This window comes from Diuraphis noxia, unplaced genomic scaffold, assembly GCF_037042655.1.
Source record: "Diuraphis noxia isolate RWA-SAM2 unplaced genomic scaffold, SU_Dnox_SAM2 contig0003, whole genome shotgun sequence".
Taxonomy (NCBI): domain Eukaryota; kingdom Metazoa; phylum Arthropoda; class Insecta; order Hemiptera; family Aphididae; genus Diuraphis; species Diuraphis noxia.
This window is the reverse complement of record NW_028301713.1, coordinates 75,110,538-75,128,911: the sequence shown is the minus strand read 5'-3', so window position 1 is coordinate 75,128,911 and position 18,374 is coordinate 75,110,538. Positions and strand designations below refer to the sequence as shown.

General features: G+C 33.0%; 1 protein-coding gene across 1 annotated transcript; it reads left to right on the top strand.

The window, feature by feature from the left end:
• The first annotated feature begins 3,285 nt into the window (after positions 1-3,285).
• Cdk5alpha (Cdk5 activator-like protein) lies at positions 3,286-17,242 on the top strand. Its single transcript, XM_015516504.2, has 2 exons — positions 3,286-4,790; positions 11,374-17,242. Exons 1-2 carry the CDS (start codon positions 3,999-4,001, stop codon positions 11,707-11,709), a joined length of 1,128 nt encoding a protein of 375 aa, XP_015371990.1. The 5' UTR covers positions 3,286-3,998; the 3' UTR covers positions 11,710-17,242.
• Positions 17,243-18,374: the final 1,132 nt, after the last annotated feature.

The following is an 18,374-nucleotide window of genomic DNA, read 5'->3' as shown; positions in this document are numbered from 1 at the left end:
AATAATACTTAATAAGTAATAACTAATAAGTATTATTATATACCTACGTTATAAAGATAATGTTGTGTTTTGGGAGCAGGGAAACGCACCGAGCACTGTATAGGGAGCAATCTTCTCAATACTCCACCTTTACCATGGAGATAAAATGTGAATAATCATTAATGCGTTATCTTAGAGTCCAACCCTTAAAATTAAAATTAAAAATCACGATTTTTTCCTAAACTTTATGTAGGTAAATAAAGGAATATAATAACTGAATACCGTCAATGGACGGGTTTAATAATTTATAAGGATAAATACCTAGGTCCTAGGTCCCGATTAAAATAATATAATTGTATAAATTTATATAATCATGTAAATCCATACGTATAGTCGGTGCCTTGGTTTTATTATTATTCATATTTAATCGTTCAACTGTTCAAGTTATATATCACATTAGATCATTAGAACCTAAAGCATAATATTATATATGAAATATGAATTAATTAATTCTATAAGTGTATTCGTACATACTGCTAAATACCTATATTATAATTTATAGTTGATATATAGGTATAGTGTGCAGTACCTACTACCTATCATCTACATTGCTATATTCATGTTTCACATTTTAAATATTGCGTTGAACTACTCACTACTGTACTTGAGCGCGCGAAGGAAAACTTTAAATAAACCAGGTCACGCACTCACACGAGTAGGTACATATTATATCGCATAAATTATTGTATGAAAATAAAGTTTAACATCATACAAAACTGAACGTTTTACAAAGGAAACATTTTCTTAACGAACAGTGTAGCTTATTTGTATATAAAAAAAATTAACAATTATTATCATAATATACGGTGATGTTTTTTGAAAAATAATTTAAAAATCGTGAAATAATGGCCAAAAAAATAATAAACGTATCATATATTGAATTTAAGGTTTTAGGCTAATACAATAAATCACGACACAATTTTAAATTACAGTACCAATAAACAGAGAGGAGTTTATATTGATGATCCACGAGGGGTGACAGCTGTAAAATAGAGTGGTACCTTTGTGCATGTAATCCTAATCGCGCCGCACTAAGACTACAACTAGGTACTATACTACTACTGACTACTACATTTTAGCCAATAATACAAATAACAACAGTGATCTCAACTCTCAAGCATCTATATTCACCCTAATGGCCTAATCCCTAGTACCCTATTCGATCTGGGCACCAAAAGTACACAAAGTCTGTACCTCACAAACTGCAGCGGTAGTAGATAATAGATATCACAAACGTAATTCGTTAAAACACATACTATTATACTATAACATAAATCTCCTAATGTGGGTGTCTGAGGAGGGAGCTAGCCCTCTTTCCACATAATGTTTTAATTTATCTAATCCAATTTATCCATTGGTATATTATTATGTTATTTTCTTTTTTTTTAATTCTGTTTTACGTATTTTTACATTTTCAGATACAAATGCATTTTTTTTTTGTTTATCAATTAAATAATTTTTTTTAGGTGTTATATTCTTATATCTATTATAGTTATGAATATTATTTTGTCAACTTTATTAAATGTAGATTATTTAAGTTCAAAATCATGTATATCATATAAGTACTAATATTGTTATTAACTTATGTATATACATTTTATATAACTTAATTATACAGATATATGTATGTTAATAGTTAATACTGAGTATGAATATCCGTACTTTACCACACATACTTTAGAACAGTGTTAACAGGATCGTGGTATATATAGATTACAATTTGTCTTAGCATTTTGAAAATGTTTTTCTATATAGCTGATAATACTTGTAATAATACTTATACAGTTATACGACTATAGCGCTTTACGTAATGGTGAAAAGTTTTAAGTCACTTCATTTAATATTTCAGCAGGATAAATTAAATATAGAACTGTAATATCACAGAACAATGTTATATACATATAGAGGAAAATACTTATTTATTTTTTGTTTGAATATATTATTTCTTCCAGGAAAAGTATCGCCAGTTCGGGCTGCTTTTCCTATCAAGTGTCATCCCTTTTAAATCTTCTTCTTTCATATGATTTAAGATTATTTTACAAAATATGAATAGATAATTTGATTTCAAACAAAAGTTAAAACCATTATATGTAAAAGTGTATAGTTATAGCCGTATTGGTGTAACTATTATTATTATTATCGACAGCTATATACAAAAACATTTTCAAACTATTAAGACAGAACTTAATTTATTTATCCTACGATCCTGCTACAACGCCGTTCTTACTTCGCACATAAGTACGTACATGTGTATTATTATTTATTATTAATAATATATTACTACTACTAAATTTAATTGATCGATAACTGTTGATTTAATTTCCTGTTGAAAACATAGCATTTATTATAACATTCAATCATTAAAATAATATAGTTGTCAATGTAATCTCAACCCAATGTAACTAAAATTTTGTAACCAATGGCCTAGTCGTCGAGGATATATTTTGTTTAATAATAAAAAAAAAAAAATTTCGTAACGATTTTGATTTCAAACGTCTATCAAATAAGTTATATTTTAATGCTAACCTAGCTATAGCCAGATTCACTTTCCTACCAGAAAATATACCCAATAAATTGGCAAATTTAAGGATTTTTACTGCCCCAAAAGGAGACGAAACATTTTATTGGAAGTCAATACACTCATAATTTCGCTGAGAACTCAAAACGTATCAATCATAACTTGTTATGGAATTAGAAAAAAAAAAAAATAGAATGACTTCACCGTGCATGATTTGAATATTAAATCTACACAAAAGTGCGATTTCATGATCGCGCATTGTGATCTATATATTATACAAACAAATTATAGGTATCAACGATAAATATTGTCGTTAAACGCAGCGACGAGCTCTACACAGCAATACTAAACAACTCTGCAGAAATAATAACAACGCTTCTATATAACATTATGATAATATAATATTATAACTTTATCACACCCTCGTCCTGTTGGCCGTACTACGCTATAGGACAAAATACTACACACATATTCGTACCGCACACGCGCATAATAATATTCTGATGTATACGCAAACTATTATATTTCATGCCGCAAAGCGCCCGAACATCGCGGGACGTAATTAATACGACAGCGGCGGGACGTACGTTGACGGCGGTGCGCGCGTGCGCCCACTCTGCGGCGTATCGACCGGCCTCGAGTCACGGCGGCGGCGGCGTCGTCGTCGTAAAAAGCTCCCCGGGCCCACCCTCGCACTCGCGCGCCTCGCTATCGACGGCCACCGCCACCGCTGCTGTCGCTACACGCGCGCACCCTCACACACGTACACTACTATACGCGTATAAGCGCGCACACACTTACACCCACGTACACAACACGTACACACCACGTACACCGGACGTTCGTTGTGTTGCGTACGCGGTCGGTGCGTGTGCTAGTCGTCGGCGCACCAGTGTGCTGCAGGGGATGACCCGGAATCACCACTCGTCAGTGTCAGCCACGTCTCGAACGCGCGACAATCGCGTGCGATAATAATATTGCGACGATTGCCGTTAATAGGAACGTAGGTCGTACAACGTCGCAATCCTACACGGTGCGAATACCGCACGCCGGCGTGTCTCTGGAGGCCAGCTCAACGCGCGCGCCGCCGAATGCGCTTCAGCAGCAGCTGCGGGACGGCCGCCCGCGCGACGGCTGCCGCGACGCTGCCGCGGCCGCTATCTATTGCCGCGGTCGGCCGCCTTTAGGACGACTTTGCGAGCGGCGGACACCGACGGAGACGCCGCCGACAACGACAAAGACGTTGGTAAAAACAACGACATCGGTGAAGATAACGATAACAGTACGAATCGAACGTGCCGCCGCCACATCTGAACAACTCGATAACCGCCGTCCGGGACCTGCGGCTGCGGCGGCCGTTGCCGCTGCGTCTGCACCGGCACTCGCGGCATTGCCTGAAAGCTCGCACCTGTCTGCGCCGTATACAGCCCGGCTGTCGGCCATGGGAACCGTGCTCAGTATCAGCCCCAAAGACCGAAAGTCCGTGTACCCGGCCATGGCAAGCAGCGCCAGCGCGGCCGAGTTCACGCTCAGCAGTTTCACATACGAGCAGTTGACCAAGCGCAGGCACGCCGACGTCATGGCCGGCCGTAGCATATCCATGATGCTGCCGGCCAATATAAACATAAACACCATCAACAACAACATTATCAACAACAACAACAACAACAACCACAACAGTCACCACCACAATAACAACAATTCGGAGAACAACTGTAAAACGACAGGTGGTGAACCGCAGCAGCAGAGGGGTGCACTAGAAAAAAGCTTGAAAAAACATTCGGCCTTGATCAATGCGCTCAGCTGGAAGCGGTTCAGCACGTCGCAAAACAAAAAGAAGTTGGACAATAATGGCACGGTCGGAGGTGGCGGTGTCAAGTCCAAGCAACTTTTAGGTGGTCGACAACCGTTGGTGGACACCAACGCCAACGTCGACTGTGGTGGCCGGTCTAATGGCGTTCGACGCTCGTTCACCACGACCGGACTGGACGTGGCCAACAATAACAGTGGCTGTGGTGACAAACTTATACCCAGGGCCACGCTTGTGCCGTCACACACGTGTCACAACCTCGTGCCACGGAAGACCATTATACAGGCAAGCACGTCCGAGCTGCTCAAGTGCCTGGGCATATACTTGCACCACAAGTGCTACAAGCTCAACGATTTCCAGGCCGGCGACGCGGTCATGTGGTTAAGGACGGTGGACAGGAGTCTGCTAATACAGGGATGGCAGGTAATGCACGTCATTTGCATAATATTTCATATAGCTATATAATATAATATTAAATTATTGTGACAAACTGCTGATGTATATATCCTATCACATTCAGGATTTCCGTTTACGATTTAATTTTCCTTAAACGGGGAGATGCTGTACGTTATAAATAAGATAGTACACGACGGATTTGTAGCAAAACATTGTTTTCGGAATCAGGCGGGTGCATTATGCGACTGGCCCGTCGTCCGTGCATATTTTATATGTGTATTGCGTATGTATATAATATATTATGCTCTCGTCGATTTATACATATATATATTCTTATAGCGCCGTCGCCGCCGTTTTGCAAACGATTCGACCCTCTTGCATGACGCCCACCCACCTCCGACCATTCCCTACCCACGACCGGCACACAAGCCCTCGCCTACACCCCGTGTCTCCCGTCACACAACAGTCATCCCCCATCCATCTTCAACCACCCCTCCGGTCAGTCACTCCCTATATACTCTACACCATCACCCCTCCATCAGTGCCAGGCCGCGCGCGTTGCGTGATTTACGCGCCGCCGAGTTCACCGCCACCTTCGCCCTCTCGCCGTCTCGTAGTCTACCTCACACACCCCCGCCGGCGCAACCAAGACTCAATATATTATGGTATATACACGCGCAAGCGGCCTTAACCGTTTTCCCCTTACATCATTTTCTACGAAATTCGCAGCACTCTTTGCCGCGTTGATGGTCCGATGACGTGTACTATAACTTAAGAGAGTAAAAACGCAATTTTCCCCTTTCAAACGCCACGCCGTCCCCGTTTTTCGCTCACCGTCGCGATAAATTACTTTGTATACATATATATAGATATACGCGCCTAGATTATTATTATGCAGCCGCGCTAGAATTCGCCACCGAGGTCCCCCGAGAATACCCCATGTGTGTGTATATATATATAATATTATATACTTTTTCAACCCCCGTCCAGAAAATAAGGGTGAAATAAAATTCCGGCGTCCACGTAATATACGCGAAAAACACTTGTCGTCTCCGCATTTTATTAGCGCTGTCGCACTATAAATATATTATTTATTATTATTTTGCCACGAACCCACCGAGAGAATTTTTTATAACACGTCGCTCTCGGACGATGAAGATGATGTATATGAGCTTAGTATTGTAATAATTATCATCAATAATTCTACACATATTAATCATAAAAATGTATTGAGATTTAGTCAATAACGCTACCTATACTATAAAATAATTTAAACATTTAAAAATTAATACATTCTGATGTTAATGCTGCGTGGGTCTCGAAGTTTGCCCGATTTTATCAATATGTATTTCATTGCCAATCTCGGATCTACCGAATACGTATGTCCGTAAACAACATAGTGAGGTTTTATGTAAGCCGACGACAGTGATAATAAGCTCGGCTATATATTCCGTAAATGTGGTTTACAAGAGTTCATGATATGGCGAGTGATGGGTATAACCGTGATATTTTCCGTTGGTCAGCAGTATATAACGAAAATGGTCGTCGCTGTCCATTTTCTTAGTTTTCTACGACTTTACCGCAGATTCATAATAACTTTTGATAAAACCGTGATCGTGGAACCGTTTAACGTGTACTTATAACCTTATAAGGTGACACATATAAGCTTTTTTTGCTATTGACATTTTATCACGTGTAATTTTCTATATTGTTACAAATTTATAACTTAATTGAATAAAATAATAAGTAATTACTTAAACCATAATTTATTTAATGGTAAAAACATTTTATACCTATTCGCACTGATACTGAAATCTATTGTTTAAAATCCAGCTATAGTGTCAAAGCACATTATGCCCTACTACGAAGAGGGAAATGTGGTTAATAGGGTTTGGCTATACGTTATTTAAAAAAAAACAACTTTTTTAGTATTATGTTTTCTTCAATCAAACAAAAATTTGAACTCTTGTGAGTTCAACTGTTATATAGTACATACTATACACATCTCGAATATATACATATCGTGTACATATTCTTTGGGTTGAATGAACAACCGATAAATTGAGTAATGTGCGTGCACTAGAGCCGTTTCAAAGTCAAATAGCTATATACATATATAATATGTATTGCATTTATTTTATGTTATAGTTTACAGTGAATATAAATTAATAGCAAAAATATTTATATATATATATATATATTGTATAACATACATTATATTCAACTGTCAACTCCGTTCTGTAATTCGTATTTTTACTTTTAAACGAGATAGTTTTTAATACAATAAAATAAACAAAAAACATATTATAAAAAATGCTTAATAAAACCGTATTATAATATTATAATACATTATATACATAGTAGATAATAATATATTAATATTCGATCATAACACGGCAATCAGTATAACATAGGAGAAAAAGGTTATAGTTGGTGAGAAAATATCTAATACCTATACATATGTTTAACCATATGTATTGTATATTAAAATTAATTAATTTAATCATATCGGTTTTTAAATGACACGCTGCAAAGAAGAGACACTAATTAAAAGATATGTGTGATGGTGAAGTCAATATTTGAATTATTACGCGTGCTAGTCGAATATAATATTTAAAACTTGGTCTTATTATATGTTTATAGTTTATACGGGACTATTTGTATTTTGTATGATGATATCAGACAATTAGGTCAATGCCGTTGCAGAATGTTTCTGCGATGACCGACTTAATATTCATTTATTAAGTATTAACCTAATAATATTCATAAAAATACACTAGCTATAACCTTATAATAAAGTTTGTAATATATATATATATATAAAACTATTATCCGATATACCGTATTACATTGATTTTAAATTTAATGCACATTTTGTTTTTGTGAAATGTAAAAATGCACGCGCAGAGATATTAGCTAAAAATAAAATTTTATAAAGGTATATACAAAAAAATGTTCAATTTAACGTATGGATTTTCGCAAATGAAAAATAAATCAATAAATTATTTTGACCATCACAATGATTTTTCGGATTTACGCCTTATATAATTTAATGTAATTTATTCTAAAATATTTTACTAAATAAACGTAAAATCATCGAAGTCAATTTTATTTTACAAAACAATAATGTAGTATTAGTAGTAATGTGTAATTAAAATACATGTTGAGTGATAAATGTATCATAACGAATAACATTAAGAGATTCAATTAATAAATTACAATATAAATTAAAGAAATAAAACAGTTTAGGTACTAATGATAACTAAGATTTGAACCTAGTAAAATCATATAAAAATAGTATAATTTGAAACGATTCACCGAATTTTGTATGATTGATTGTATGAAGCTGCTTTTTCTCTCCGCAGACCCAACATGTTTTCCACCAACCATCATCTGTCATCTGGTATCCGACATCGATATAATATGATATGATATGGATAATTGATTTGATATAGCGTATATTAATTATTATTGTATTATTATGGTTCATAACTGTAAAATATATTATTATGAATTACCTATAATACACCTGTCAAATAGATATGGAATGTAACAGAGGGTGCCGATTTTTTATTACGTACGATAGGAGTCCGCGATTTGAGATAATAGTAAAAAATTGATGGCAATCGGATTAACGAAAAAGTACCGTGCCGTTTTGTACCAATATTTGTATTTTGGGGTGAAATAGTTTATGTTATATTTTACACAGACATGCGTGTATCCATGTGGATGATCTATGAATCATTCTCATATACGTTCACTCCGTCACGTAATAATATCATCAATTTCATATAATAACAACATAACATACGGCAGACGCCCGATCATATACATATTATACACACTCTCACTTAATATTTCACCATCGCTGTGACACAACACACATAATACATATAATAATATAATAAATATATATATGTGTATCATGTATACACACAACACACGAACGCCGCATGCCAAAAAGTCATCATTATTATGTTGTACATTTAAATGAAATACATATTATAACCTAATGAAGAACATCTATATTGTATACATTCGAGTACATCCTAACTAAAATTATTCACTTGGCAAGGTTTAAAACATTTAAACGATAAATAATGATGATAAAAATAAAATTCAACATTTATAATTATATACAATGAGAAACTCAGAAATTAATTTTTAATGTATATAATTAGGTGCTATATAATAATTGTATTACGTATATTATGTTTATTGTCATACCCTTCTTGTATATACGTATCAACAATGGTGGCTTCCGTGTTTTATCAATATTTTTTATACATTTATAATTATTTTCCACTGACTAAATTGTTTAGCAATAATGAAAACTGCGGGGTAGTAACCAGGATGGTATTGATCGGGAGTAACGTGTACAAATCGTTTTATGTTCAAAGTATTCAAACGCAATTTTAATACCCCATTTACCCGAACCTCACATCACTTAATTTTTCGTTTATATAATAGAATATGCGTTTGGACAAAAAGGGTTTAACCACGACTGTGTACTGCAAGCAATGTTGATTTGCAATGTGCATGGTGCATAATATAAGAATATATATGTGTTTGTGGAGATAAGTGAAATGCTAAGCGGGTCACTTAAATGAATCGCATCGACGGCGATTAAATTATGCACTGTCCGGATATATAGCCATTACCCAGTGTGTCTGGAATGCGAAATATAAACCAAACGTTGGGTGCAACAGTGGTGATTTGCGGCAGCTTAAATCAATGCGATTGAAATGTGTGTACGGATTTAATTTCTATCCAATCATACCAAGAAATAGGGTATTCGAATATGCGATTAAATGGTAATATTATTTTGAGTTGAAAGTGTACAATTGTAAAGTTTTTTTTTGTTTCTAGAAAACCATTCATTGAATTATTTACTTACATAAATGATAAATTAATATGCTTTTGGGATACTAACCGATTTTTCATAAGTTTGTCGTTGTCATGGTTACTTATTAATTAAAACATATTGATGGTTCATAGATTTTTATTGTAGAGAATAAATATCGAGTATATAGTGTACTTTTATTTATTTTATACCTATTTACGTGTAATAAGTACTTAAGTATTTAATATGCAGTTGACTAGTAGTAGGTACTTTAGGCTTCTGTGTACAATTTATTTATAATATTTTTTTTTGGTAATTAATAATTATATACCTAGATAGTAAGTCAGTATTTAATTATATTCAATTTCCGTGAATTTTTGACCACTGGTATTTTTTTGATTCTAAAACAGATAACTTAATACTATATCATACTGAAAAAAAATGGTGGTTAGTTGCTAAATTACTTGCTTAGTCGACACTCGATATATTTGTGCAAACAATTAACAATCTACTTAAGAAATTTAATGATGATTAAAAATTAATGAGTATAATTTTAATTATTACCTATGTTTATCTTATGCTTTGCGCAGATTAAAAATGTAATCCAGTTTTCTTATGTCTTCCTGTACTCAATTTTAATTCCACGTTTAGATATTGTTTTGCCTATAAGGCTATAACTTAAAATATAACGAAATGTTATGATAAATTGTATAACAATTTTTGAATTTTAAAGAATAAGAAGAACAGATAAAAATAAAATAAAACAAATGTCCTGACTGTTATACTAAACATACCCGTTATTACATAGGTTATACACGTTTTTCATTGATTTTATTTTTGGTCTAGCAGTTGTTTTGAAAAGTACTAAGTCCGATGATGAACCGAGTGCATATTTGACACTAATTAATAATGTTATTTGTTTTAGTGGATATAATTATAACTAATAACATAAATTTTGAAGAATTGTTACGATGTATAGCAGAGATTTAGACCTTTATAGAATTTAACTTCAGATATGAAATGAATGGATTTTTATATTTTTTTAAAGTGTTTTTAACTCACAGAGAGATTTAGACATAATAATCAACATATATAACATAGGTAGCAGTTTATAAAATATAATACATATTCAACTCTAGGTTAGTGGAATCTTTCAAATACATCAGTTCGTCCTTGGTGTGTGAATTTTATAAAGGTAATCATATTTTATTTGGCACTGGATAACTTACTTGTGTAACTAAAAATAGTTGTGATGGGCGGTAAGAGATGTATTTATTTCCTTATTGGTGTGAGAGGTTGAGTAAGAAAAAAGTTTAAACCACCTCCTTCAAGGATGACAACCTTCATATTAGACATTTCAAACTTTAATTTAAAAGTTTTTTTTTGTTTTGTAAAAAATAGATCCATTTGTGTTGTACTCGTATAAATAAATACATAATGATTCTATAAAATACCTTATTGACAAAATGTAATAAATCATCGATTAATTCTATATTATAACACTAGTTATTATACAGAACATGTGCTCAAAATATTTTTAAAAGCACAATACCCCCCTCATATCAGAGTTTAAACGATGAACTATATGGAGTTCGTTTATAATAATCATATATATATAATATATATATATTTAGTATATATAGGTACGATATAAACAATTGGGGTTTTTAAAATGCACTGTATATAGTATTATTATGAATTAAAATTGTTATTGTTATCCCTGGCCACCGCTATAACGTAGTTTGTATTGTTTTTGCATTTCCGCAGGACGTGCCGTTCATAAACCCGGCAAACGTGGTGTTCGTGTACATGCTGGTCCGAGAGCTAGTCGACGAGCGCGTGGCCACGGAACCGGAACTCCAAGCCGTCGTACTCACGTGCTTGTACTTGGCGTACTCGTACATGGGCAACGAGATATCGTACCCACTGAAACCTTTCCTGGTCGAGGATAGCCGGGACGCGTTCTGGGACCGGTGCCTGGGCATCGTCCGCGCCATGTCAGCCAAGATGTTGCGCATCAACGCCGAGCCCGCGTACTTCACGGAGATCTTCAGCGAGCTCAAGGCGTGCGGCACGCTCAACGCGGTGTTGCAGACGGCGTGATGAGCCATTCATCTGTAACCACCGCGAAACATTATATTATGTAGCACAAACCGAGTCGTCGCCGCCGTCATCACCACCGTCACCATCACCGGCATCACCGCTGGGCCAGCAGTAGCTGTAACACCAATGGCAACGGTAACGCGCGTCGCTATTAATATTTATCAATGTTGCGTATTATAATTATACCGTCGATCGTCCAAACCATGATGTTATTAATGTATATTATAATATTATATGTTATGTGTATTGGAACATTTGGAACATGTCTTCCTACAGTGTCTACCGCGTTGTATTACTATTACTATTATTATTATTATTATTGTATGCCACCGCGTACCCCTCCCCCCCCCTTCCGGCGTCCGCAACCCTTTGCGAAAAGCGTGACACGCATAAAGTTTGTCTCAAAAACTGGTCTACTGACGTGTTGTGGAACAGACGCGTCTGGCGGTTTTAATTTCCGTGTCTGGTGTTAGTTGGAACGGCACATTATTCTATTGCGCGTACTTTCACCCCTATAGTTCTGTGATAGCGAGCGACCACGTGTTGGAGGTTATTTGAGCACACGTCTTATCGTGTACCTACTTTCGGATAATATTATATCATAAGCCAGCGCGTTTGTGTATCGAATTAACGTTTTATACATCAACAAAATTATACGCCATTTTTGTCCCACGCGAAACACAATTTATGTATATACATATAATGTTATCATATTCGAAAAGTATGCGGTGAATTTACTGCTCGATTATACGTCATAATATATTAATATAACGTATTGCGATCACAATAGTGATATTGTAATATTATAAAGGTACAAAAGTATTTTGATTCTGCTCAAGCAGATCTGACGCGGTAGGTACCTATATCCGTATACGAAATCGAGAAGAAATACCGCTGGACGTAAAACATTATTTATTATTATTGTAAATATATTATATATAGACACATGCGCAGGCGCAAGGGTTTCACCTAGCGTTTGTGCGCACCCGTCCACCCGTACCACCCGTCATGTCCGTCCATGTTCTCGAATCGATAAATTCCACTGCCCGGGGTGCGCTTACCCGCAGAGAATTTCCATGGATATGTTTTATCTGAGGGCGGAGTGGAAGCTTTTTTTCCATCGTACCATTACAAAATCGTGCTGTTCGTTTACAGAAACCGAGAAACGTGCATAAACGTATTTTTCTCCGTACCTATCTATCTCGTTGGCGTTGGATAGAATTCGGTGACACTTCTCTTAATGAAATCTATAGACTACTTCTTCGTGACTATCAGCATATAGGCGTGGTTTAAGACGGAATGGATATTCGTGTTGGATACTACAAAATACCCTGGAACTTCGAAATGCACTCAAAATGTTAAAACATTCATAGGCATCGAAGTTTAAATCGAATCTTTTCAACAAAAATAATATAGGGCTGGAAACGTTTTACATAAGGTCGGTCGCGTGCGCCATGTCAGGTTTTTCCGTGTCCCGACCCTAAAAAATAAGGGTCGTCTAGAGGATAAGGTGAAGTAATTTGTTTCGTTTTACATGCCCGTAGGGTAGCGCTGTACATGAATATTCAGAATAATAATTACCTATACAGAGAGATCTGTCGTTTTGCCTAAGTTTCTACCGTCACGCAGCGCCTGCCATCACTGAAATCCATGTATAACATATACCTTTTGGTTTCAATTCTCGGAACCTTAAAAAAAATATAAAATAAGCAATCTGCATATTATGCAAAAAGGTTGCTCAGTCCCCATTTTAGTATGCCAAATATATGAAATATAATTTATTAAAAAGTTTTCCTCATCCCCTCTCGGCCTCTTCCATACAATAGTTTGACTTATGTTCGGAAAGTGCGTAACGGTTTTTTTCTTTCAAAATCTAGGGCTGGAAAAGTGGAATGTATCTACCTAAGGTATTTAACGCGTATGCCATGATTAGAAGACAATGAAGACATATATTATACATTCATAATTTAAATCACGCACTATAGTCAATAGTCATCGTAAACGCGTTTCCCATATTATATAGTAATTACTCGTCAACAGTATTACGTCCACGGGTATCGCAGTTGCGGTTGATGTGTATAGGTTAAATAGTGGTTTTTTCTAAAAATGTATATTATATTTTTTTATTGAAAGAAATATTACGTTGCATAAACTATTAATAAATAAAATAAACAACAATGTATAGAGTAATTAATAATATTTCGAAGAAATCAATGGGTAGGTTTATATAATATGATATGTATAAATATTATAATAAATTATGTGTTTTAGGAGTTTTTTTTTATTTTATCCCTCGCCGTCACCCACCATGTCTAACGTTGAAATGTCTTACAATTATTTACAAAAAAATTTTTATCACGATTTTTTTTTTATTATTATTATTGGAAAAGGGCTTCAACAACTGATATTTTTAGCCTTCTTATCGAAATACTGTGAATATAATAATATTCGATATAAATATAATATATTTTTATTGTACGTCGTATAACAACGATAACTCCGCCCCCAAAAATCCTCATACAATAATTACACGCACAACTGAAGAAAGGCATTTTGCTTTATCGATTTGATTACATTATATTATGATATAATAACGTAAAATTGAACAAAATTATAGGTTTTCGAGGCGATTTTCTATTTATTTCGTGGTGACTCAAACGCGTGTACATGTGTGCGGGTTGGGTGGGGCACGGGATATACAAAATATACCACGGCTGCTCCACCCCACTTAATCGTACTTACCCGTCGTTTGGACAACCGTAAAGCACGGGTTCAAAATTCCTCCATTTTTAAATGAAAGAAAAAATTATTATTATTAGTGTGGTAGTTAAAGTTTGTTTTAATATAATTTTTTTTTATAATATTACAGATATTATAAATATTATATTATAGGTAGACATAAAACGATGTTGTTATAACTATAAATGTATCGAATTAAATTTGACAGGCCGCACGATGCAATATAATTATTACGATGTCAGCATTAAATAAAGTAATATCTAAGTAATTATATAGGCAAATATTATAAAGCAATTTTTTTTATAGATTCGACTGGTGTTAGAATTATTTTCCGCCATATAATACAATTTCAGTATCCCATACTAAACATTCCATTATCATATTAATTATTAATATAAGTAGACACAAACGTTGTAAACGCGTTCCAAACGCACTGCGTATATTAATATTGTTAATAAATAAATTAATCTTTGACTTTGTTATTATTATTATGTTGTAAGTTTTCCCTTCAGAAGACTGACATTGATGAAATATTTTTTTTTCATATTTTTACCCCTACTTTTTTTAAAGTTCTTTTTAACGATATAATATTTCCTTTAAGTATTATTAAATAGATTATTGTTATTTTTAATGATAAATAACTAAGTTATTTCGTATTATAAATATAAAGAAAGAAAATATTAAAATTAAACATAATTATTTTTAAGGCTGGGAAGATGCAATTCCGTAGTTTTTAAGTATACACTACACATCATATTATTATTGTTATACAATAATTGTATATGTATTATATATACAATTTTATAGGTAATAATATAATATACTTTTTCTTTCTTTTTACGCTAAGTCCTTTGATAATTTTAAGCATGTACTAATGATAATTAAATCGTTACCGTGACGAATGTGGCCATTTATTATTCCAAATATGATGTCCTCTCCACGGGCGACTGCACAACCGCTACCGACCACATAACATTGTGGAGGGTATGCGAACAATTGCAGTCAATAAGTACCCGAGGTTGAAGACAAAATGTAGTTTGTAGGCGTTTTGCAATTTTTGTTTTGTGTTTTTACTATTATTTCTATTTTTGTTCATTTAGTTCGTTTTTACTTCGTTTTTACCCATAACGATGGTATTGTTATGTGTATATTATTATTATTTATTATTAATATTACGAGGTCGAGCGTGTATAGTATACTTTTAATATCACGCGTCGATCAAAATGCGAGTGGAGTCACTAGTCCTCGTGATCGCGATTTCGATTGTAGTTTCTCGTTTGAGAAACCGTCCAAATCCGACGCGACATTTAGTCTATAAGAATATTAGAACTTAAGTATTTGTATTTGTATACTTATATATATATACATTATATACGTGCATCAAATTCTACGCTTAAGGTTTAATGTCGTAGTAGTTTAATAAGATGTTCGCGCGTCGTTTTTTTTCTCATAAATAAAATTTCATCCCCACTGTTATAACAAAAATCTTTCGAGTGTTTTGAATGTTTCAATAGGTATTTTTCATATTGTTTTTAATCATATGTGGTTTTTAAACACATTCAGACTCTGGGTAACTATAATACATTTACACCTCTCTCTGTCCCGACAATTAAAATGGCACAGACCAACAATGACTAAAACATAAATAAACATAGGTAATACAATATTATTACGGTATTTTGGCCGCAGGCCACTCTGTTTTGTTAATTTCTCTAAGTATCATACATACATATTAAAAACACTAAATTCTACATTTTAACAATGAAGTCGAACGTCTTTAAACGTTTAAACCATTTATATTTTGTACATATACAATATATATATATACACATGTGTAATAATCATTAAGAAATATACTATTAATTGGGCGAAATTTGGTTGTTCTGAGAATGAAAAACGATAAAGAGGTAGACAACATCAAACGTTTATATTAATATTCGGATTGTCATTGGCCATTGCAGTATGATAAATATTATGTGGTGCCCATGATTCAGAACAATCATTTTTCACCGCTGTTTTCTCGTTTTCTTTTTATTTGTGTTAAATGTAATTTTAATTTCGTTTCATTTATGTTGTTGTTTTTTAAATGAAAAAAAACATAAGAGGCAAGCTTCAAATGATCTCATGTTTTAGCTTTTCATGACGACCACGTTGAAAAATGTCGTCGTTTAGTTTTTGTCCCCAGGATAATCCGATTACGATTTCCTCTTCTTGCGGCGTGTACCTGTACTTAAACAATATTATTACTTCATCAAGTTTGTGTAACTTAAATATTATTATTATTATTTTTTTTATTATTATCATTTTTATTATTATTATTATTATCATCACTATTAATTATTATTATTATTATTATTATTGTTATTATTACGTTATGTTAATGGTATAGTGACAATATTGTTATGTAAATTATACACTAGCTAATAGCTGGATTTTACCCGAATGTGTGCAATCAAATAATATTAATATTAATAATAATAATAATAATAAAAAATAATAATTGGTTTTGTTTTTTGTAGTAGAATATTCCAAACAAAATATGTACCTAATTTTCCCATTACCCATCAAAAAACTAATCGTGCAATACATTTTAGATATATAATAATACGTATAACATAAGTGTATTTTATAATTTATTATAAATATATAATGATTATATGTTCCACGATTATATTAAATACTATGTATATTGTATAATATGAATTTGAAAATATACGTGTTCGTTTGTGTACTTATATTTGTGTCTATATAATATCATATAGTGATTAAATGTTTGGTGTCTCGATATACGAAATATTTGTTGGTAACCTTATATTATTATAAATAAGTATATAATAATGTTTATTGTGATTCTTGTCATTTTATAATGTTTTTTAAAACTTTTTCTTTTTCTATTTTTTTTTTATAATAATCAATATTTAATAGGTGTATTATTAATCCATAAGAGAACAATGTTTTTTTTTTAAATTTGAACAAAACTGTGAAAAAAAAATATTGTGTGCTATTTCATTATTTCATTTTTGTTTTTAGTCATCAATATTATACATAATATATTCACTATGTTATATTAAAACATAAATAATAATATTATAATACGAAGCTCTATATATTTGACGACGTCGAGTTAAAGGAATTCTGAGAAAATATCAAAATTGTTTTATATATCTAGTACATAATATATTATTTCTTAAACGAAATAAATCATACAAATTACAAATGTCTTATATGTATATATATATATATATGACTTGTATATGTATAATATAATATAAGAGAGTGTAATGAACAGTTAACAGTTTTATGCAGTCCTATCATAATTTCAGATAGCAATTGATTAGTTCCTATATTTGATGAATATTGCAGTGTTATTTATTATTTTAAATTATAAAAAGTATTGGTATGGGTTACCACCTAGTACTTACCAGCCTACAATACATGATTTATATATATAATTATATCTTATAATATATACGATGCACTATAATGTAAGTATACTACTTACCTATAATGATCAGTAAAATCTATATGCAATATGCATTATGCATTATGCATTATAGTTATTATACAATTTATAAAGGTTCGTTGCACAACTCGTATTGCAATTTATTGTCCTTTATGGTACATAAAAAAAATGTGGATCTATAAAGGTACCATTATCACTGGAATATATTTAATGATCGTAAAGTACTATAAATAGGATTAAAATTTTTTTTAAATTGATGACTTGTCAAAATCGAGTAATTATTCTATTATCAAGAAGTACCTAATATTACTTATTTGTTATGGCTTTAAGACTATTATAGTAAAGTGAAGATTATAGTAACTTTTCTTTTAAGAACATCGCTGGTTTATATTTTTTTTTTAAATATTGCGTAGGTATAATATACGATAAAATATCAGGATTTGAAAAGATTTGTAATAATTGT